General features: G+C 39.7%; 2 protein-coding genes across 2 annotated transcripts in view; both read left to right on the forward strand.

Moving 5' to 3' along the window:
- The window catches only part of LOC140947981 (uncharacterized), a 177,113-nt gene that overhangs the window by 70,705 nt on the left and 82,185 nt on the right, over window positions 1-24,223 (forward strand). The gene's annotated exons all lie outside the window — the stretch shown is intronic.
- On the forward strand, window positions 580-16,052 carry LOC140949274 (FAD-linked oxidoreductase DDB_G0289697-like). Its single transcript, XM_073398501.1, has 5 exons — window positions 580-817; window positions 4,813-5,082; window positions 9,198-9,608; window positions 10,883-11,247; window positions 14,174-16,052. Exons 2-5 carry the CDS (start codon window positions 4,830-4,832, stop codon window positions 14,576-14,578), a joined length of 1,434 nt encoding a protein of 477 aa, XP_073254602.1. The 5' UTR covers window positions 580-817; window positions 4,813-4,829; the 3' UTR covers window positions 14,579-16,052.

Consider the following 24,223-nt stretch of genomic DNA (forward strand, 5'->3'; position numbering starts at 1 on the left):
GTAGAGGTTCTGAAAGGCAAGCGGCACAGGCCCACCAAAAATTAGCCCAAGTAACCCCCCGGGGATCCACATTGCTAAACCTCTGCTACTCTGCTGAATGAACGATCGTTTTAATTATCAGCCAAACTATCAATTAAGCGAAGCAATTGGCCATTGATTTCGTAGCTTTAGGTAATAAGTAAGAGAGAAAGAGAGACGCTTTCATAGAGGATTGTCATATGCACAGGAAATGAATTTTTCCATTGTTGGTCACCCTTTATATTACGAAATCAACTTTCACTTTCTTCAAGGCAACTTGCATATTTCAATAACTCGCGGTTCTAAAGGTTAAAGGAAAAATTAAGATTTTTTTTTCGCACAGACCGGCCCGTCTGTCATTATTTTTTAATTCTGATCTCAAATAGGGAAATTCGAACACCGAAAAAAGATTTGGAAGATTGCCCGCTACATTTTATGAATTGGACCGGAAACTGAAAACGTTTAAGTCATCAAAAGACTTCGCGGAAAAAAACGCTATGGTTAATTATAGTAAAATATTATATTAACAAAAAGCTTTTTAGTAATTATTGATGAATTTTGATCTATCGAAAGTATGAAGAACTTAGTTTCGAATGCAGTGATCTCCGCTATCTTAGCTGATATTCGAAGCCACTTAGAACTCCGTTCATTTCCGTCATTGAAAGCATTTCTTAGAAATGCCGGATTTGCATGTTACTGAAAATTCTGAACTCAGCACGTACGTCGAAGGCAGCGTTGTCTGAGATGAGACGTATCTAGCAATTTGCTGGGCCGACCAAAGTTCTTCGAATCCACGAAGGTAGCCTTAAATTGTTATTGCTTTATGAGTCAGTCTTTGTAAGATTCTCTTATTGATTTTTGACTTCTTTCAATGAGTATAGCAAAGGTATGAAACTGGAGAAGTTCTCCTTGATAAAAATATTTTGACACAATTTATTTTAAATTGAACGCCGAACTGAAAAGCCAGTGCAACATCGCGAATTTTGTAAAAACTTGAAATGTTTGCTCCGGACAAAATTAAAAGGGTTCGTTCCAAGGAATGCAATTTTCTAGTTATTTTCGATTATTTACTAATGATCCTTTATCTTTAAAATTATATAGGCTTGAATCATCAGAACTTTTAGAATATTACAAGCTCTTCTGTACACTCATTATCTGAGTTCTAAGCCACTGAATATGCCAAAAACATTATTGGCGGCAATCTAGTCTCAGTTACGGCGTATTAAGGTATAATACTCTCCTTCAGGGCGTAAGGAGCTAGGCTAGCTCCTTACGTCCTGCTCGCCTTACTTGGCTAAATCAGCCATCTTACCATCGCGAGTGCCAGAATCAATCAAGCCAAAAACCGACTATGTGCCACTTTAACCTATAGACCATAACAACGTCGATTTTTAACATTTAACTGCTGTTGTTCAGGTGATCTTCTCCTTCAGTGTTTTTAGGTTAAGTATACTTGAATAATAGTTTTATTATTCATTCAAAATAATTCCTAGTTTAAAAACAAGCTCATTCACATGCTTACGTCCATCGATGTTTAGTTAATATTCGGTAGTGCATGTTTATCGGCAAGTTTAGGATTTATAGGGTGGTTCAGTTCTGCAAATATTTTGCACTGATATAGAAGATGTCGTCCGTCGAGTTGTCTGTTTACTGTTCTTGCTGTGATTTAACCAATATGGTTCGCCTATTTCTTCCTCCTGAAATGTTCCGCCATTTTGTATCACTACCAAAACAACTCAAACTCGTACCTAGGTTTTCTCGGTTAACGGTTCAATAATCTGGCAGCTGCACAATAGACCTTTTTAGCTTGTATGTTTTGTTTTCCCAATTCAGACCACGTGATGTTCTCCAGGGAATTTGCCTTTTGTCTTTTCATTAAGTATGCATACAATAAGACGACATTTGAAAGAAACAGTTCTCCGGGGTACCATCACTTGGTCTGTAATGGGAAAACAAAACATACAAGCTAAAAAGGTCTATTGACGTCTTCAGTTCACACATCGCAAAATTCTTCCAAATCTGGTGAACAGTAGCTGGTTATGATGAATAGACGTTTTTAGCTTGTAAGTTTTGTTTTCCCATTTCATACCACGTGATGGTATTCCAGAGAACTGTTTTTTTTCAAATTTCGTCTTATGTCCGTGCATCCACGTGCCTATGTATGCATAATTAATGAAAAGACAAAAGGCAAACTCCCTGGAGAACATCACGTGGTCTGAATTGGGAAAACAAAACATACAAGCTAAAAAAGTGTATCATACGTGAGATTTTAGCCAATTAGAAACGGAGAAATATTTTAAATGAATAATAAAAGCATTTATTATAGAGTACTAAAGTGATGACGCCATAAAAATGAAATTTCTGAAATTATGGGATTTGTCAGGATATTCTGAAATATTCTGATATTCTGAAAGAACAATGTCCAAAAATGAGTATTTCGGGGCAAATTGTCTCTGAGATGTTAGCTGGTTAAACTTAGAAAACTCCATACAAACCCTTCTAATTTTTTTGGGGTCGACCTACAAAAAATTTAGAAGGGTTTGTATGGAGTTTTCTAAGCATAACTGGACTACGATCTCAGAGACAATTTGCCCCGAAATGCTCATTTTTGGCAAGTAGGCATCTTGGACATTGTTCTTTCAGAATATGCTGACAAATCCCATAATTTCAGAAATTTGATTTTTATGACGCCACACTTTAGTACTCTATTCATTCAAAATATTTCTCGTTTCTAATTGTCTTTAAAACCTAGGGTAAATCTTTATGACCAGGTAGCGCTGTAGTCTACGCAGCAGCCGGCCCACGCATCATCTAAAGCTTTTACGTGACTCAGCATTTACATGACGGCCGAGAAAGCTGACATGTAAAATTATGTGACTTATTTCGGTGAATTTTGCTAACTAAACAGGTCATATTTTAGAAAAAAGTGTTACTTTAATGTTCATGAGTTCCTCGAGGAATAGCTTGAGAAAACAGCCTATGTTTCGCGACGCCACCACTGGTTTCCCCGCGAAACGACGTCTGAGAAACGAGCGGAGAAATTCCATACTGATGACGCGTCACCACCCGGATGGGGGTAGGGCTTCTGATTGGTCGAGCCGCGTGGAAAATTTGCTTTAGTCAATCAGGAGCACTACCCAGATCTGGGTAGTCACACGTCATCAGTATGGAATTTCTTCGCTTGTTTCTCAGACGTCATTTCGGGAAACCAGTTTTGTGGCGTCGCGTCGGCTGTTTTCTCGGTAACAGATGTTTCTGTTGGTTTTCGTCCGCAATGTTGGTGCCCATCAGGATGGGCCCTAGCAACTTCATACAAATCTAGCTAAATCTCTATAAATTATGGTAAAACATATCTTTGGATATCTCGTATAAGAAACATTCCACTGACCTGAATCTTGGTGAGAGTCATTGCATATTCGCCATTTCACCTTCTTTCATTTCCTAGGTTCTGGACTTAATCTATTAAACGGTTCTGATTTTTATTGTGATCTATTTGAATGGCGTGACACTGAAAACCAGCCAATACAAGCTAATACAGGCGGATTAGAGCGGCTACAAACACTGATCATATTGCTGATTCAGTTTCACTGCCCACGCCATCAAAACTGAATAAAATCAAAACCGTTCAAAAGATTAAGTCCCGAATCTAAGGAATGAAAGCAGGCCAGTGCAACTTTTCATATGCGAGATATCGAAGAAATTATTTACCCAAATTTATAGAGCTTTGTATTTAGACACTTCGTGATGTCCATTCCTATGGACACCAACATGGCGGTCATAAACCAAAAGAAACATCTGTCACTGAGTTTTGCTTTGAAAGCGTTAAGGTCATCTCTCGGTACTTTTTCTAATACAATGACTGTTCAGATAGAAAATCCCTCAAAACAAGTCGGTTTTTTGACCTACATCATAGCTTTCTCGACCGCCATGTTATCAATGTAAATGCCGCGTCACGCAAACGCCTAGCAATTCAAGCGTATTCTATAACAAAACGAAGAACCCTTTGGAAGTGAAAATTTGTATTACTATTTATATTTTTTTAGCTGCCCCAATACTTCATGAAAGTAAAATTTGGAAGAATCGGTGATTTCTTTCGTTTGATATGAAAGCCAACAATTTGCAAGTTGCGAGTCCCGCGTACTTATTTGCTACCCGAGGGGACAAGATGGGGCCATCTTCCCCGCTCGGGATTTCTCGCATTGGTCCCGCAAGAAAAAGTTCTCTTTTAGGCCATATGGTAAATTCTTTATTGACACAACTTTTTCGGCCAAGATGGCTATCAAGGATATTTGCCTCGTTCTTATTGCGATTTTAGTTATTGATATCCACTTCGTCTCTGTTCAAACGCAAAAAAGGTATTGGCCAATACCCAGTCATCTTGACCCAACGCTTGGTCAGTAGCGCATAATTGTATTTCCTCAGTATAAAATCGTTTCCAGGCAGCGGCGCGGCAGCCTAGCTGTTTTTGACATAAGTTCACTGAAGAAAATGGAGACAGAGTTCACGGCTATCCGAAGACCGTGACAAAATGGCCAAATTTTTTTTAGCTGAACAGAGCAAAGGCAGGAATACGCATGGATGAATGACAATCATATACTTATTGAGGAGTGTCTGCAAGGAAAAGACATCTGTAAAACATCTGTATATTCGTGAAACTGTTCTGAGAAACAGGCAGTCCTTCCTTCAGTCAAACTACAACAAGATAACATTGTTGTCAGTTGTGTCCCTAGATGAGAAGACTCCCATAGTATGCCAATATTTCGAGAGATCAGCCTGCTTGTGTTTTTTTTGTAGGAAGCGGCCTGTGAAATATGAACTTCCCCAAGAAAAACGCTGATCATGAGATCAAGGCTTTGTGCAAAGAATCACCAAACCTGTTAGTGGCTCTAGAGGGACAGGACGAGTATAAAAAATCCATGGGAAGGTTGTTCTGTGAAAACGACTCCAACAAACCAAGAGCTTTCTTCACGCCCAAGACTACGGATGACGTATGTCGTGTGCTGCAATACGCCTCAGCCAATCAGCTTCAAGTATCAGTGCTTGGTGGGGGGCATGACCCTAAAGGTATTCTAGAAAGTCAGATTTTGAAACTTGATTTCTAGGAACCTTAGTCTAGTGTTATCTTACAACCTACAACTAGGGTATCTAAAAGATAGTAATGCTGCGGCACATTCTGTTGATACTGGCATTAGTTAGGCAGTGGGACTTAAAAGAATCGAAAATGACATTGAATGTCCTATTTACATGTTGGAAAGTACTAGAATAATTACTATCAGTCTATATAAAGAACTCGTGGGAACGTTGTTTAAAAAATGATCAAGTGGTTATCAACTATGGTTTTCCCACAGTAAATTGTAGGAAATGATAGAAATTCAGATTGTTTATCCATATATTTAATATACGGTGTACTATCTTTTCTCTGGAAACATGATACTTTTCTTGCTGTTTATTGCACTTTATTAAGTAACAGTTATTTAGCTATATATTTGTAGAAAACAAAAACACAAAAAACAGAAAAAAAAAAAAAAAGAAAGAAGGAAAAAAAGAGTTCGGTGGGACTCGAACCCAGCACCATCGGCTCGACGCGACTGCACCTCACTACTACACCACAGAGACTGATGGCGTTACTTTGGGAAAAGTCTTTAATTTAATTCCCTTTCCGTGAAACTTCCGCCGGCAAGATGATCGCCAGCCGCATTAATCGAGCTATTAACAGCAAAAAAACAATGTAAACGCATATTCCATGGCAATGAATGAATGAAAGAACATAATTATGCTTTTCAAAACGCCGATACACGTCCTCGTCTGCAACGTAGGACACAAAACATATGTCTTGTTATCTCGATTTCCGCTGTTATTTTGAAGCGAATGGTCAAAATCACATCCATTTTCGGCTCATACAGGTTCTTAAGAATAGCATGGCATGACATTTTCTCACTTTCACATCACCTTCTAGCAAGCTGGAATTTGTATATTCCCCGTGTTGCGGAGTCGAAGAGCAAATACTCATCTTCTCGTCAGGTTTAACACCTGGACGAGTCAAAGGCTCTTGAATTGAAATCCAATCCCCAAGTTAACCATCGTACTCATCTGAAAGACTTCTGCGTGTCTTGAATTTGGTAAGACCTCTAACCGTGCTGAAGAAAATTTGCTATAAAGAAAACTCTGAGTCTGGGCAGCGAACGATGCGAACTTCCCCGTGTTTTTATTTGACTTGTTCGTGGCGCAATGCACTCTGGTTAAATGCAATGCATTGTGGTAAAAAGTGTGGTTAAATACAATGCATTGTGGTAAAAAAATATGAATTCGAGAATTCGTCGCCCCTTATATATTTCCCTTAAATCCTTATTATGTTGCTGCTCGCTCCCTACGGTCGCTCCGCAGCAATAACATTGATTCAAACAATTTTAGAAGGCAATAATTTTAATCCATTTTGATTGTCAATATAATGAGTATTACTGCACCGATGCAGTAGTTCAGGTCGACGCAGGGTTACCCTGGATCAAGATTTTAACTCAGACAGAGCGTTCATGGAGATGGCCACCATACTGTAAAACAGAAAAGTAAAAGCCACAAATACAATGTCTTTCTTTCATATAACACCATGTAGATCTTTGATCACTTAGTATGAATATTCACTGCTGTCTTTATTGACTTTTTTTTTCGTAATCCGGACATCTCTCAAGTGAGACCATTTTCGTCTCGGTCCTATTGATTGAATACTCGTTTCCAATTAAAAACCTGATTGGGTTTTTAATCCTGAATGGGTTTATAATCAATTGGTATTTAAGCTTTCTTGAGAATCGTCAACAGTGGATAATAAACTAGGGTATCTAAAAGATAGTAGTGCTGCGGCACATTCTGTTGATACTGGCATTAGTTAGGCAGTGGGACTTAAAAGAATCGAAAATGACATTGAATGTCCTATTTACATGTTGGAAAGTACTAGAATAATTACTATCAGTCTATTTTAAGAACTCGTGGGAACGTTGTTTAAAAAATGATCAAGTGGTTATCAACTATGGTTTTCCCACAGTAAATTGTAGGAAATGATAGAAATTCAGATTGTTTATCCATATATTTAATATAGGGTGTACTATCTTTTCTCTGGAAACATGATACTTTTCTTGCCGTTTATTGCACTTTATTAAGTAACAGTTATTTAGCTATATATTTATAGAAAACAACAACACAAAAAACAGAAAAAAAAAAAGAAAGAAGGAAAAAGAAGAATTCGGTAGGACTCGAACCCGGCAAAATAAGCTCGACGCGACTACAGCTCACCGCTACACCACAGATACTGATTACGTAATTTTGGGAAAAGTCTTTCATTTAATTCCTTTTGCGTGAAACTTCCGCCGGCAAGATGATCGCCAGCCGCATTAATCGAGCTATTAACAGCAAAAAAACAATGTAAACGCATACTCCATGGCAATGAATGAATGAAAGAACATAATTATGCTTTTCAAAACGCCGATATACGTCCTCGTCTGCAACGTAGGACACAAAACATATGTCTTGTTATCTCGATTTCCGCTGTTATTTTGAAGCGAATGGTCAAAATCACATCCATTTTCGGCTCATACAGGTTCTTAAGAATAGCATGGCATGACATTTTCTCACTTTCACATCACCTTCTAGCAAGCTGGAATTTGTATATCCCCCGTGTTGCGGAGTCGAAGAGCAAATACTCATCTTCTCGTCAGGTTTAACACCTGGACGAGTCAAAGGCTCTTGAATTGAAGTCCAATCCCCAAGTTAACCATCGTACTCATCTGAAAGACTCCTGCGTGTCTTAAATTTGGTAAGACCTATACCCGTGCTGTAGAAAATTTGCTACAAAGAAAACTCTGAGTCTGGGCAGCGAACGATGCGAACTTCCCCGTGTTTTTATTGGACTTGTTCGTGGCGCAATGCACTCTGGTTAAATGCAATGCATTGTGGTAAAAAGTGTGGTTAAATGCAATGCATTGTGGTAAAAAGTGATGAATTCGAGAATTCGTCGCCCACTTTATATTTCCCTTAAATCCTGATTATGTTGCTGCTCGCTCCCTACGGTCGCCCCGCAGCAACAATAGTTTTCAAGGACAATGGGAATGTGTGAACAGGGGCACTACACAAGGCAGTGTGAGTGGTCCGTACTTATTTAGCATTTTTATTAATGATCTGGAAATCAGCATAGATAACCCACCCAGCTCTGATTAAATATGCGGATGACTCTACTCTCATCAGTGTTCCCGTTTGGAGTAATGGCCACTGTCGTACGGATTTGGTAGATCAGTTTTTAATTTGGTCTAATGAAAACAGTATGATTTGTAATCCGTCGAAATGTAAAGAAATTATTTTTCGCAAGAAAGAATATATTAACAACATTCCGCAATGCACGGAGCTGCCCATTTTAGGCGTTACGTTTCAGGAGAATTGTAAATATAGCGAACACGTACGTGCTAAGTTGACTGAGGCAAATAAGTGCCTGCTTGTAAGGAAGGAAGGTTTCAGTCAAGGTGAAGTGAACCACCTATTTGGCGCCTTAGTTTTAAAGAATTTCACTTATAGTCTGCCTGTTTATGGCGCTGTAGACTCAGATCTTACGGTCATACAAAACTTTCTGGATAGATGCTTTAAAAGAAAATACACATCTAAGAGAATGGACATTCGAGAACTCTTAGAAAAGGCAGATAAGAAGCTTTTCAAGGTGCGTTCAGTGGATCCCGATTGCACGCTCAGTAACGTCATTCCGAAGAAGCCGAAAGAAACAAAGTATCTACTCAGAAACAAAAGTGCTCATCGCCCGGATATAAAGACCGATAGATTTAAGAATGTTTTTGTAAATAGGATTATTTTTAGACATAATCTTTGATCTTTCTATTATTTATATACTGTATGTCTTATGTATTTTTAACATTTTATTTGTATACATTGTGTCTTATGTATGTTTAGATTCCCAACTGCTGATGTAACTTAAGATATGTCTTTTTATCTTAGGAGAATAAAGATTGATTGATTGATTGATTGAGAGGGGGGGGGGGGGGGGGGGAAGGGCGCCTGACAATAGATGGTACTTATTTCTCTCACCAGCTCACGACCCAGACTCCCAACAGTTTTTGCGCGCAGACTGAAACAAGAGAAAATAAATTTCCAATCAAAATTGAAGTGACAATTTGTTTACCCATCTGAAGGCTTGGCTATCATTCACGATGCCCTCGTTCTCGACATGTCTGCAATGAATCACATCGACATTGATCCTCAGACAGCAACAGCCTGGGTCGAGGCAGGAGTGAACGTGAAGGATCTTGATGACGTCACATGCCCACAAGGCCTGGCTGCAGTGAATGGCTCCTGCACGACTGTCGGTGTAGTAGGTTTCACTTTAGGTGGAGGCTTTGGGTTTCTCAGCAGGACGAAGGGGCTGGCAGTCGACAACTGTCTTCAAATGGAAATTGTCACTGCTACTGGTCAGCGGATAGTTGCATCTTCGCAAGAGCACAGACATCTCTTCTGGGTATTGAGAGGAGCTGGGCAAGTGGGATATGGCGTGGTTACGAAGCTACAAGTCCAATTACATACCTTGCAAGAACAATACGTCGGAGGTAAGGGACCTTTTTACTTAGAAGCATTTTTGGGATCGATTAAAAAAATCATTTGAAACTTGTAACTTGACGTTGGACTCTTGCCTTATTGTTATGAATATTGAACTCTGTTGGACGATTCAAGCCTGATTTCTATTATGTTCGCTACAATCGGTTAGATCCCTGGATTATATAACCGAAATTTTAGGGGGAATCTGGAAAAGGCCAGGCTTTAAAAATACCTTTGAAAATAAAGCCCGTCTCCGGAACCGTATCGCTGCGATGGCTTAACCTATTTTCAGGCATCCTAGCGATCATATAAAACCAGGATTTATTGACATGTTTGGTGCGAAAGCTTCCGAACACAAGGTCGATCACGTTTACGCTCATACCGTAACAGTTTAATTGAATTGATTGCTATATGAAGGAAATGTGATATAGGTGCAATAGTTTATATGTTGACTGTTAAAGTGTTATTTAGGTAAAGTGCATACGAAGAGGAGGCCCACTCGGCGGGAGCTTAGTTCAGGTTCCTGTAACATAGCATCAAAGGGAGTAATTACAAGAGACCGGGACGAACTCAGACCGGTATGAGTTCGTATCGGTCTCCATACATTTCTTTTCATGCGTTTACATGGGACTGGCCTAAAAATGAACTCAGACCGGCCTGACATCGTTTCGTCGCTGACCCGACAAGAGTTACTTTCGTACCTTTCTGAGACTGCACCGTTCTCATGTGAAACGGAAACGAATCTCAGGCCGGGTCCATAAATAGCATGTTTCTTCGTATGGCGCCATCATTTTTGCTTTTTTCTTAGCAAAATAAGAACGCTGCGATGAATAGCTGTAAACAAGACTTCAATTGAATATATGATTCGGTTAATGTGACGGATTGCATCGTTTTGAGATGCTGTGCATTTAATATGCCACCAAATGAGCGTTAGATTCAGTTTACAGTTTTCTGAGAGCAGTAAAATATGCGGTTCTCTATTGACTGTCTTAATTGGCGTAAATTGTGTACCAGTTAGGACAGTTGGCGAATAATATGTTAAATAACCGACTTAAGAAAGTTATATATCTCCAAGGGGGGAATTTGTACCGGTCTCATGTAATCAACGAAGTGTTTCATACCGGTCCCATGTAAAGATTATCCTTTGTTGTGCTTTCCTCTGAAAGTGAGAGATGCTGGCAGTATGTTTCCGGCATCCATTTAATGTACACATGTGTAAAAAGAGACAATTAGTGGAGCCATATATAATGGATGACATTTTTTGTCCTGCGTTGAATTCTAACAGGTCGCTTTTGGTACGTCCCGATGAGCTCAACAAAGCTTAAGGAACTTCTGCACGTTATGAACGAGTTTTGTAGATCAGCTGAAGATGAAATAACTTTCAACATTTACCTTATAACACAAATCCCTGGGGTTGCAGTGGATTACTTCTATGACGGACATCCAAGTGAAGCCGAGGGAAAACTCCTTCCGTTCCTTCGTAGTATAACAGAGAGGTTTGGTCCCCCGGGAGAGAGTTCTACCGCTGTTAATGGTCCTTGGGAAGAACAGACCACCTCTTATGTCGAGTACCAGCAAAGATTTGGGGAGGAACCAGTGAAAACCTACAAGATGTGGAAATCTGCTTTTCTGGGAGAGTTGACTCCAGAGGTATGGATTGCTTCTATTTGGGCGGATTTAAGGACAACAACTGAGGTGTAAGGCTGGTTGTTCCGGTCACACAAATCACTTCAGGGTTTTTTGGTTGAGAAAATCCTTGTTAGAAAATCTCTATCAGAAACCCAGAAATACCCCAAGTGCTGCAAAGATTTTGAGTTAAATTCCCTGCAGCGACTTCTGCAGTAAAGCTTTTTAACTAAATAAGGGTCAATTCATGGACATGGGCTAAGGGGCTGACCCAAGGGGGGGAAGGTAACTCTATTGTTTTCCACCTAAGTTTCTTGACCCACTCCGCCTGCCAGTATGACGTCACATAGTAACGGGTAAGAGCCTCGGGTCGCTTGTGCAAATTAGCAAGGGATACGACATTTTTTTGTACGAGAGAGGTCGAGGAAAAGCTAAGAAGCTAGCAAATATCGCTATATATCGCTAATTTGATCGAATGAGCGTGAGCTTTGGTGTTGCTATAATCTGCTTGTGTAAACCGTTTTGATATTTTGTGTCCATGATTATATAATTTTTTTAATTTGTTTTGCGGGCCGTGTTGCGGGATCGCCATCTATTTCACGGGACCGGCAAGGTCATCAAAACTAAAATCTTTTTTTCCTCTAAAATAGGCAAGGTCTAGTCTCCAGAATAAGAGGTTCCATTCACAGATCACACATGTTTATATTTCATCTATTCTTTTGCTAAATAAATGGGCCTAACTTCATATCATTCCTTTCGAGTGAGGGCCTCTGTTGATCTCCTAATTCTCCACCGAATTCAGTAAAGCTAGTTCGATCGATTGTCTACATCTGGTCGGTCCGTTGAACCCGAAATAATGCGAAATAGCTTTGAAATACGCGCTTAAGCTAATGTTCCTCAAATGTATATTTGAATTCATGATAAATACAGCTCTACCAACTTCAAACAGCGTCTATGGCAGAGAAAAATTATTGTGATATGACAAAATTGATTTTTCAAATCATGTGTGTCACTGTGGTGCAGTGGTCAAGGAGTTTCCAGGGGCACCCAATGAGAATATAGTTCAAAACCTCTTAAACATAGCATTGTTAAACGTATTTTAGTATTTAAACGGTAGATATAGACATATTTTCATCCCCTAAAAATTTTTCATCTGTTCGGATTTCCTAGCTGAAAGTCTAGTGATCCGAAAATTAGAGGGATCAAAACTTATCTTTTCGAAACTTTCAGCCAGAAAAAAGGCTCCCGAAAATTCTAGGTGACCTTTTAAGGGTAAAAATCGGTTAAAAATTGGCAATTATACCATTTTTTAGATGTTCGAAAATCCTAGGAGAGGCAGGCAAGCAAAAAAAAATTTACAACAATGTTCCGAAAATTCTAGATCTCAAATCGTCTTCCGAACAGATATTTTCCGAAAATTGTCGTTGAGTGCCCCTAAGTCTCTTGCACGTGCAGATAAACCGGGTTCGACTCCCTGCGACGCTGTTTTCTGTTTCTTTGTACCGTTTTTTTTTTCCTGTTTGGTCTCTTTTTTAAAACACTATTTTTCCTTTTGGCTTTTTTTTCTTTATTCTCACTGCTGACCCTACAGGTCATGCACTTGGATCAATATATATTTTAAGCTTAAGTCCTGAGTTTTATTTTGGCAAAGGGATTTCAAAAGCTCTTGATCTGCATACTGGCCAAGCTTACGACCAGACAAAAACCATAAGCTGTCAAGACATGTCCCTCCTCTGAAACAGCTCAATGTTAGTTGACTTCATGACAAATAACACACAGTACACCACAAACTGTACTAATTTACACACAACATCCACCAGTGACCCACTGGCGAAAGTTAAACTTGCTTTTTGTACATCGTCTTAATCATCAATATTATTACCCTAAAATCTCCACTGGGTTTGCCCCCAAAAATAATTAAACGAAACCTTTTATTAGCTTTCGGGATTTAATTACAGAATAACAGGCGTATGCCCAATACAGTATTAAAATGCGCCGGTAAAGCAACAAGATTCAATGCTCACAGTCTCTCTCAAATACCTGTCATTTAGCTTCCTCTTTCAACGCTACAGCTAAGCGAACTTTGAGAGGAACGATATGGGGTTCCACTAGCTCTGAAGAGCTGAAAATAAGCACAATGTAAAGTGTAATACACCCTTTTATGAACCTCCTATTGCTGTGTCTAAACTCCTTAATCTTGCTGTACACTGGCCCTCAAAAGTGTTACCGGTCGGTATGATTTTGCTCGTAAAATTTGCTCGACGATAGAAAGGAATCTTTAAAATTCATTGCACCACTGGACATTTCATTCCAAAAAAGTACTTAAGTCTAGTGCTACTTTTCTATGACAATAGGAACCTTAAAATCTCCAAATCCAAGAAATCGGATCAGTATTTCCGTGATTAAATCGAAATTTTTATCCGTATCTTCGATGAACAGTTTGCTCGCCATTTTGAAAGTCACTGACGCGAGACGTGACGTCATACTGGCAGGCGGACTGTACCACAGATTCCCTTGGAGACACCTTCCCCCCGCTGGGGCTGACCGTTTGACTTTTGAGGGGGTATGGGTAATTTTAGAAACAAAAATATCCTGCAGACTCATTTTGAAAGAAACAAATTCTTGCAAGGAAATACCTGGCGAAAAAAATTCTTACGCTGAAAAAGTACCTTTCATGGCCTATAATGCTGGGGAAAAAGTCTTACACCGTTGTTTATCAGGAAAAAATATTCTATCACCAGAGGTTTTAGGGAAAAATTCTTTCCCGGACCAAATCACCTATACCCTTCCCCCCCCCCCCCCCCCCCCAATCCAATGACGTAATTGTCCAGTTTGACTTATCATTCCATTATATTGTGTGAAGCTTTTGAAATTTTTATCTTTTTTATTATTTTACATTTGGGTGACTTCATAAATGATGATACGTTGTCTTCTTTCTCTTACCATGCAGGTCATTCATATCATCATCAGCCAATTGGAAGAAGCTCCAGTTTCTTCTAACCCACACACTATCGGCCTCGAGCTCTTGGGCGGAGAAATCAACCGTAAGTCACCTGATTCTTGCTCCTACGTGCACAGAGATGCACTATATTTGTTCAGTGTGCAGGCCGTGTGGACGCCTGGAGACGAGGCTAAAGGTAATGCGCATGCGTGCAGGCAGTGGGCAGAAGAGACGGCCCGGTCATTACTGCCTCACTCACTTGGATCATATCAGAATTATGCTGACTGTGGAGAAAACACTAGGGCGCAACGCCTGGAAAATTATTTTGGCAAGGCAAATATCCAGAGGTTAAAGGAACTTAAAGAGGAGTATGATCCGCTTGGCATATTCACCAGAGAACATTTCAGACTTTGACATTGAGTGAGTTTATTACCTTATTTTAAAATCAGTAAAGAAACGTTAGCACTATCTATGACTGGAAGATATCTAGTTGACCCCAATTCCCCAACTTGTTTCATACCGCCTATCGAAATTGTTTGTTTGTTTTCAGCACCGCCACTTATACTCCCCAAATAATATCCTTATTTGAAGGTTTCATTCCTTTCAAGGATTTTTGTTGTTGTTGGATTGAGTGTTTGGTCCTTCTTAAAAATAATAATGATAATTATAACCAAGAAAAGTCATAAATGTCTTCTTCGGACACAGGGAGCAGAGGAGTTGATTCCTGTTTAATTAGCGTCGCGGCGGCGTTTACTCCAAGCCTTACAAGTCTTCACCACGCAAAGCTCCATTATGTACACATAAACGCAACGACAAGTGATTTAAGTTGTGTTTTTCTCGTTTATTTTTAAACGTCAGTTTTAACTGGACACGCATATAATGACACAGTTAAGCCCTGCTATACACTGTTGTTTGTAATTACTGAAAAACGTTTTTTCTCCAAAGGAAAATCAATGAACTATGACATAAAATACCGTAAACTTCTGTTAATAAGCCTCTCCCCCCAGTTATAGGTCCATCTACCTGTAAACCAAAAAAAATTACATCCGGGTAATGGGCCCCTACCGCTGATATAAGCCTCCTCTGGCTTGGATTGAAAATGAATTTAAAAAAAGGGAGTAAATTCAAAAAATATTTTGATTTGCACTGCCATGTAGCTTGTTTTTAAACGCTCATTTTAGTCCGGTTATAAGCCTCTCCTCCCGTTTATAAGCCCTGTTAAAAACCCCTGACAAAATTGTATAAGCCCAGGGCTTGTAAGCAGAAGTCTACAGTACCTTAATTAGAATTAACCTTTCAGATATTCACACTTAAGTACTGATAAAACCGTATTTTTTATGTTAGGGTAATGCTATATACAATAACCAAATATTCGTGAATAAAAAGTAATAATAAATAATAGAACAAAGAAAAAATTAAAATAAAATCTTTCAACAAAATTGCAAAACGGTAGCTCGCTTTGCTTTTTTGAATTGTTTTTTAAAAAGTTAAGGCTAAAATCGCTATTAAGCGTAAACTCCAAATCTAATCTAATAATTTCTCAAAGCTATAACTTTGAGTCACAAAAACTCAGCACTTCTTTTCCCAATCTGTGATTTCACTAAATTTCGATGAAGGAAAGAAACCACTTTCACTCTTCTTGGGAGTTGTGATTTACCAACCTCTTCTTTCTTACTAAAGCAATTGCTTCGACTTCCTTTGTTTACTAAAGTTTCACACCCAAACTCGAAGCAGTGTTTACTGGTCTCAACAACTTCCTTTTCCGCTTGTTATCCGGGTTGAACTTGGAAATTGTCTTCTTTACGAAAACCTTTTTACCTGAGCCAAAGCTGAAGCCAGGTGTCCTGGGTACACTGTGTACAAGCACAGATCGACCAGGAGTATTCCCGGATCGCACGAAACCACGATGCCTTGATTGAACCGCGTCCTCATCAGAAGACGATAACAAGCTGCTAGAATGCGGTTTATGGAGGGTTTTAGGAAGTTCTCGGCACAGGTTGATTCTCGGTGCCATTTGGTTTGAGCTTTGATGCCACTTTTTTCCTGATCTTGCCTGGTTCACTTGATTCTTTGGAGGGTATATTTTCGACTTCGCTTAAAGCTTTGCGTTCCTCTGTCGGTTGCGAACTTTGATGCGGTAACGGTTCTAAAAGCCAAGAATATCAGCGTAAAACTCTTTTAACTAAGCAAGAAGAAATCAAATTAAAGTAAACCTCGGTTTGACATAATCAATGCACGTCTCTTTGCTTAATTCCTCGCGTAGCGAGTTAATAATTTTGTCGAAATTCGCATCGCGCGAGGAACGTGCGTGGACCGCAAAGCGAGGCAGAACGAGCGAAAATCGAGATAAAAGAGGAATTTTCAGCGCGTCTCTGAGGCGCTCCAAGTTTAAAGACTTTGTCGTGAGTCGCACGATTTCACAACCTATCTCTGTGGAAATGGTGTTTTCCCCGACGAGTTTCAGCTCCGTACTACGGCCCGAAGTGGCCGAAGTATAAATACCTCTTATTAGCCGAGTTTTCGGTCCGTACTGTAAATTACGGACCGACTTTTTTTCCATCGATTTATGGCCCGCGCGCTTCGCGCTTGGGCCATAAATCGATGGAAAAAAACGAGGATCCGTAATTTACAGTACGGACCGAAAAAACGAGGCTAATAAGATGTTTATTATATGGCTTCCTCCTGTTTGGGGGACCGGAAACAAGTGCAGGACGCACGATTTGACAGGCGTCAAAAAAGAAAGTTTTTATTTGCGCACGAAAACAATAGCACATAACAAAGGCTTTCCGAGAAAGTAAATACAAATTCGCCATGTTGAAAAAGTTTATTCGGTCAAAACTAAGAGCACTGTAAGTTTTAGCTCTTTAATGTAACGCTGGAGTATTTTGGAAACCGAACACTGTGTCTGTCTAGAAGTCCTTTCCATCTTTCCTCCGTTTGTCCTTCTAAAAAAAAAACACTGCAAAAGGCAAAGAAGCTTTTCAAGGTAAGACTTGCTGTTTTCGCCATGTGATTGGAATCCGAAATGAGCATTTTTTTAAACGTTTTGGTCCGTATAGCAAGTTACGGACAGTAAATTGACCAATCGTATGGCGAAAACAGACTCAGCCATATAATAATAATTTTTACGCGAACTGCATTGCATTGTTAAAACACTGCTACTTTATTTGCACTAGGATTTAATAAAACAGGAAAGTTTAATTAAAAGTTGCAAAAATAGCACCATAATGTTATTCAATGAAAAAGAAAGATGCCAATGTTAGCGACCGCTCATAAAGTACAGGGCAATTACAATTTTTTTTTTTTAAGTACTGGTTTTCAGTGGCCCACCCCCGAGTTATTTGACAAAATTGGGGCGGCCCACCCCTGGAGTGGTACAGAAAAAACTAGTGACCCACCCCCCAACCAAAACCAGTAACGCTGATGTGGATAGGTACATTAGTATGACCTTCACTGCCAGCTGTCAGCTATGTCATTGCAAGCAGCAATCCCAGGAGGCGATTCACAAGAGGAACCCTTAAAGCCTACTGACCGCCAAGCAATTAATCATAAGATTAAAAAACTTCAGGATTTGAAAGAGAAATCTGAGAAGCTGAAACGTAGTATCCAGAAAGAGAATGCCCAGCGGTTCACTAAAAAGTCTGGGAAAATCATCAGTGGGCAAGAGTGTGGGCAACGCTTCAATGAAAAATGCTTCGGGATGATTGCAGAATTGCAAAGTAACATTGACCAGCTCAGACTTTGATGAGGGCAGAGGCCCAAAAAGAAAAACACAAGGGAATGTATCCTTTTGCAAAAGAAACTTTCGTCTCGAAAAAGAGAAGAGTGAAAGAAAATAAAGCAAAAGCTAGGAAGCGACGCCGTGAAAGAGCAGAGAAAAATTGTAAGAGAGTGTTCTCCGCAATCAGTCACTCATCATCTTATGGTGAAGTTATAACCTCAGATCATTGTAGTGTTATAGGCCTTAACAACTTAACAAAGAGAGATGGTAGGTGGTTAAAACTATTAATAAGTAAAGGTAAATTTACAGTGGATGCTATTGAAACAATCAGAGCAAACGTGTCACCAGTTGTATTGAGTGCTATAGATGATAGTGATGATGATGATGATGATAATGAGAAGGAGGAGGAGGACAAGGAGGAGGAGAAGGATGGTAATGCTTCTGAGGGTGATGGTAATGGTGAAGATGACTAAAGATGATTAGAAGAAGATATTAAAAAAGATGTTATCATAAGTTAGGTTTATGAACACACAGTAAAGCTTTGTTCTAGATTTTATACTATAAAAAGTTTCCCGCGTGACTACTCTTCAGATTTAAAGACTGTACATAAATAGAAACAAAGTATTTAATATGTGAATTCCTGCTGTCATATAAAGTTGGATTAATGTGGAAAATTAGATTTATTGTTAAAAAAAGATTTTACTAACGTTTGTAGGGATATGTGAATAATTTAACATGACCCACCCCTAATGTAGTGCATTATTTTTCCTGTCCCTCCCTTTTTAAAGTGTTAAAAAATAGTGACCCACCCCCAATTTTTCATAGCCCACCCCCACCTGTACTTTATGACCGGTCCCTTGGCACACATGGCATCATAATTTGGCAGAAAGAAAAACCCAGCCGTTGAAATTTTAATAGCAATACAGATTTAAAGTATAGTAAATAAAACACAGTATGATTAAATTACGCTTCAAATTAAAGGGGCTGTGTCACGGCTAACAACAACAACAACAACAACAACAACAACACTTTATTCACATTTCCATTACAGGGTTTGTCAAACTTATTGAGTAATTAGTAACTTACCACGTAGAATATTCAATTACAATTTAAACTAAATATTATTACATAGAAGGAAATGCCTAGCGGCTAGATAACCGTAAGGTTTTCGAGCTAGCAACTAGTTCTTTGAAAGTAGTGTCGAATGTACAGGACATCACAATAACTAGACATACAAAACATCTTAAGACACACACCATAAAAAAAAGAAGAAAGCACATAGATGGCATACTCGCACATAGATGGCATACTCGCCCCCAATCGCTATGGAACTTAAAGTAGGCAAAGAAATTACATGTAAAGGACAAAATCATAGATCCGAGACAAACAAATATGTCTCCCGAGCATTATTTTTGAAGTTGCAAGCAGCAGGGATCAACTTTGAAAAACTGTCAGGCTGAACAGTTTTTAAAAACCCTAATTTCAATCCGTTTCAATCTTCTTCAGTTTTGCCCATCCGTGGTATTTGTTCATTTGTTGTCTCCGTTGTGTTGTTTTAACCTTCCTTTAATGTTTTAAGCGGTTATTTTTATGTTTCTCTTAATTTAACAGGCATTTTGTAATTTCCTAATTTGGCTGAATTTCGTGACACAGCTCCTTTAAACTGAGCTTCTAAACACGCACGCGGGAACCTTAGTGCCAGAGATGCTGTAGAAGATGAGGAATCTCCCAATTCATGCGAAGACGACACAAGCTCAGTGTCCAGTGATTATGATGACTTTTCAGTATGTCGAAGAGTCATTTGAAGTGATGTTTGTACCAGAGGAAGAAATCCAAAAAGTAAACTAGGTATGGGGGAATCAATAGGAGGAGACTTTTTACAAGGGGGAGGGAGGGGGGTAGCCTTAATATTAACATTATGTGAGGGGGGTTGAAATTAATTTTTGCTTAATGAGAGGGGGGGTATGACTTAGTTTTGGGGCATATTTCACCTATTTCCCAGCCCTCCTCCCCTCCAGGTTGTACAGTCCCTAAATTCGACAGCCGAAATAATGCTAAGTGGCCTTAAAAGTAAATCAGTGACGATCGCGATGTTTCGAGTTTTAATGTATATCTGTGTGCCTACAATTTGACCTTTGCACACTCCAAAAGGACTTGTATAATCAACACAGAAAATGAAACGGGGAAAAAGAAACCGAGACTAAAATTCATCACCGGGTAAGCGGTAATCAGTTTTTGAATAACTATGCCGTAATCATGGTTTTCTTTATCGACAGTGAAAGAAACGAAACTATTCCACTCCATTTCTGAAATGTTTTTCACTTTTTAACGAGAAAAAACCCTTTGAGAAAAACTTTTCTCCTTGAACGTGTGCGAAGCGGCGCTCAGCAAGCTACAAGAAAAGGGGGGAATTTTGGCGCGAAACTCACACACCTCTGTGGCTTCTGATTGGACGTATCATTTTTTTTCACGTGTGAAAACCATAGTTCACTCCTCTGAGTGGCTAGAACTTATTTGCGTATCAAAATTTACAACACAACTTTTTAGTGAGTATTTCTCAGTATGTATATAAAAAAAAAAGATATTTTCAAAAGCTAATTTGCAGCGAACTGAACGAAGCGTGCACTGTAGCCAGACTGTTGTAACAAAGCTAATTTGCAGCGAACTGAACGAAGCGTGCACTGTAGCCAGACTGTTGTAACAAAAATCGCCCCTTCCATTAAAAAAATGTCATAATGAACGATTTCCCTTGTGTGGCTTGGTTGCCAAGGACGGCAGGAAAGCGGAGTTATATATACTGTATTTCTTTTTATTAAGCATTCATGTCAAAATTGTTATGATTATATTGAAAAAAAAAGAAACTTGGCTAGGTGTTAAAATATTGAAAAATAAAAGAGTTTTTTCTTATGCGAAAGAACCGCAAATATATTCATTCTTTTGATAAATACTTCAGTTTAGTGAAAATCATCCTCGGAGACCCAGGGGCAGTCAGTCGGGCAGGGAGAAAAGGCGCGACGAAAGTTTTCAAGCACAGGCGAAAAAGCCCCTGGGTACCGACTCTCACCTGACCATTTCCAAACGGTCAAGCCAATGCTGGCCCCGATTGGGCACAAAAAAGCTTTGTATTATTGTGCCCGATCGGCCAGTCCGGGCCACAACCAGATCTGACGGATATATGATGACGTCACCCACATTTGCAAAATGGCGCCCACGCCGAGAAACACGAGGGAAGGTCACTTCCAGGCTCTTTGCTGCGCCTAGAAGTGTCTTTTCCCCATACTACTTTGAGAGCTGTGACTTTACACAATGAGAAATCAGGGGTGTGAAGAAAATATGCCGTCCGATGAACGTTTGTGCGTTCTTGGGAGGTAAAACGACCGAACACGAGAGTTTTTCAGCTCAAAGAAATGCCGGACAAGGCGCAAAACATCTAAAAAAAGAAGATGAGTTTCAATTTTTTGTTCCTTGAAAATATTTTTCGGAAATCATGGGCGGATCCAGGATTTTTTTTAGGAGGGGGTGCACTCGTCTCTTGCTCTACTTCAACACCAATAAACCACATAGTTTTTTTTTTGGCAGAATACCAGTTGTATTAGAAACCGCAGGTCATCTCAGGGGGGGGGGCGCACCCCCTGCACCCTCCCCCTAGGTCCGCCCCTGGAAACCTACATAAAATTGGAAGATGCAACAGTCAGTTGCGCCGTTCACGTGCTGGTTTTCATTGTAACGCCATGTTTATTTTATGTTATCTTGCAGTCGGGTGAAAAAGCAAAAGCACCTTGTTTTTGTGGCAAAAAGATGCCGCCGGTTTGTTCGTGGAGAACCGTAACCATGGTCTTGCCTGATCAAAAAGTGGCAATAACAAAACACTTCAAACACTGTTAAGCTTAATATAATTATCAAGGAAGGGAATACGCGCTCCAGTCAGAAGACTCGCATTTATAGAAAAACACCAAGCTGGAGTCTACTGAGTCACAATGCATTTCTCCATAGTTGATGCAGCTTCAGTTGAAGCTGCACTTAATTCTTATGATTTTGTATCTGTCAATAAAGAAAACTCATGAGCTGGGCCCAGCGAGATACAACATTGCAAAAAAACAACGTTTTTATTTACATTCACGGACTAACAAGAATCGCTTAGTTTTTCAGATCCATAAGGCACTTTGGAGAAAATTAGAGCCCTTATTCAGCCGTAATAAAATGCTTTACGCTTCAAAAACTGAGGTCACAGAAAGTGCTCTTGCATTAGAGGGAAAATCCTTCAGACTAGATACAAAACCCACAGTAAATCGATATGTGTGCCATGACCTCTCAGTGTGAAACCAGCAAGCGGCTAAAATCGCAATTGCTCAGTGAAAATGTGCAACCTTCCTGATCATAATCTACCCAGCAGAGGAAAAAAAATTTTAAATTGGAACGAGCAGCATTTTGGCATGAGGTAAAAGTCGTGTAGGCCTTCCACCCCACTTTTTTGCTATTAGAATACGATAAAGTCCACCTCTGAACTCGTGAATGGTATTTTAATATTTTCATCCGCAATGGGGTTTTGCAACACCAAAAGACAGACATTGATTAAAGACTGTTTACGACCCTTCGTGAGTACAATTTACAGAAATTTTATTTATTTTTTACCTTCGCATATTAATCCAAGATGTTTGACGATTGAAATATTGAAAACTAATATCCAGCACTCCTTCGATCGCAATTAGATTTTAGCGCGTATTAGTATTGCTCCCGAAAAAGCATTATAGAACACACTACTCTTGGTCGAAGCGGTGCTCGCAAAAAGTACTCCAAACACGACTTCTTTATACCTTTCCACCTAAAATGTATCAGTATTTCAAGTATTCAAATTCCCTACTCTTCCCTTTCGATCGATGTTGTCGAGTTGCTTCGGGTCTCTTGATATCAGAAGTCCAGGCGTTTTTACAGAAACCTTCCTCGATCATTATCATCTTGATATTTGTAAATCGAACGCTAAGACGTTTAAAATCATCGCGATTAATCGGTTTGGTATTACATGCTGTTACTTTTCTTCAAGGAACATTCCAGCCATAGCGCTCTTTGCTGCGACATTTCTGTCGAACTTAGTCCTTTCGCAGTCAAATCAATGTTTTGGTTGCGGTCTTGACCAATCACATTGCAGGAAATTACATATCCAGATCTGGTTGTGGCCCGGACTGTCGGAGAACAGTTTCTCCTGAGTTCTTTTCGTAAGATCCTACACGACGGCTATTTTCTCGCCACAGTTGCCCGGTTTGCTAACCAGAAATGAAGAAACTACCGATGAGTCGAAAAACGTTTCGTATATGCTATCAGCAAAAGCAGTTCAATTTGCACTGAGAAAATTTTGTTTCTGACGGATTACAATGTATCGTAAATAATAGGAAGTTTAAGATGCAGCGGCGACGAGAAAGCAAAAAAAGCAATAGCTTGACAAGACAAAACGACAATTTTGCACGTGCAGACACGCTTTTTTGTACATTTCTTTGCCGTCACTCACACGACTACCACGTGAAAATGCCTAATTTCGCGTATTGTGAAGGACGCAAAGAAGCAATGACAAAATTTTCTTTCTCTTTGTGAACTTGGATATGGTTGATATAAATTCAGTTCCAGAAGAGTTCGCTCGCATTTGACAAAGTAAGCGAATTGGAATAATCACGATAGAGACTGAAAAAATGTGAATTCGCTTTTCATGCGACGTTTTCGTGGCTGTCGGCTGTCGTGGCTTGTTAACCTCCCTCATATTCACGAAGGCGTGATCGATGCAAGCGTGAATACCTGTTGTGAGCTCAAGCTTGTATTTTTGGAAAAGCGTCTTTAGTTTTCGGGTAGACAGTATTTTGAAATGGAGAGTTTATATCAAACTGAAAGTTTCCTGACTGCGTGCATTTCTTTGGTGCATGAGCCAGACAAACCGTGATCGAGTCAATAGCGAACTCACGAGAAGAACTCAGGAGATGCTGTTCTCTGATTGGGCACAATAATACAAAGCATTTTTGGTGCCCAATCAGGAGCTAGCAATCACTTGACCGTTTGGAAATGGTCCGATGAGAGTCGGTACCCAGGGGCTTTTCTGCCTGTGCTTGAAAACCTTCGTCGCGCCTTTTCTCCCGGCCCGACTGACCGCCCAAGAAGAACAAACAAGAAGCATTCTTTTTCTCGACTACAAAGAGTTGTATGCTACCTGACTTTCCCTGATGTGCGTGGCCCAAAGCGCAAGAGCCTCCGGCCGCTTGTGCAAAATTAGCAAGGGATACCACAGTTATTAGGACAAGCGAGGTCGAGGAAAAGCTAGGAAGCTAGCAAATATGGCAATATATCGCTAACTTTAT

This window comes from Porites lutea, chromosome 9 (genome assembly GCF_958299795.1).
Source record: "Porites lutea chromosome 9, jaPorLute2.1, whole genome shotgun sequence".
NCBI classification, from domain to species: domain Eukaryota; kingdom Metazoa; phylum Cnidaria; class Anthozoa; order Scleractinia; family Poritidae; genus Porites; species Porites lutea.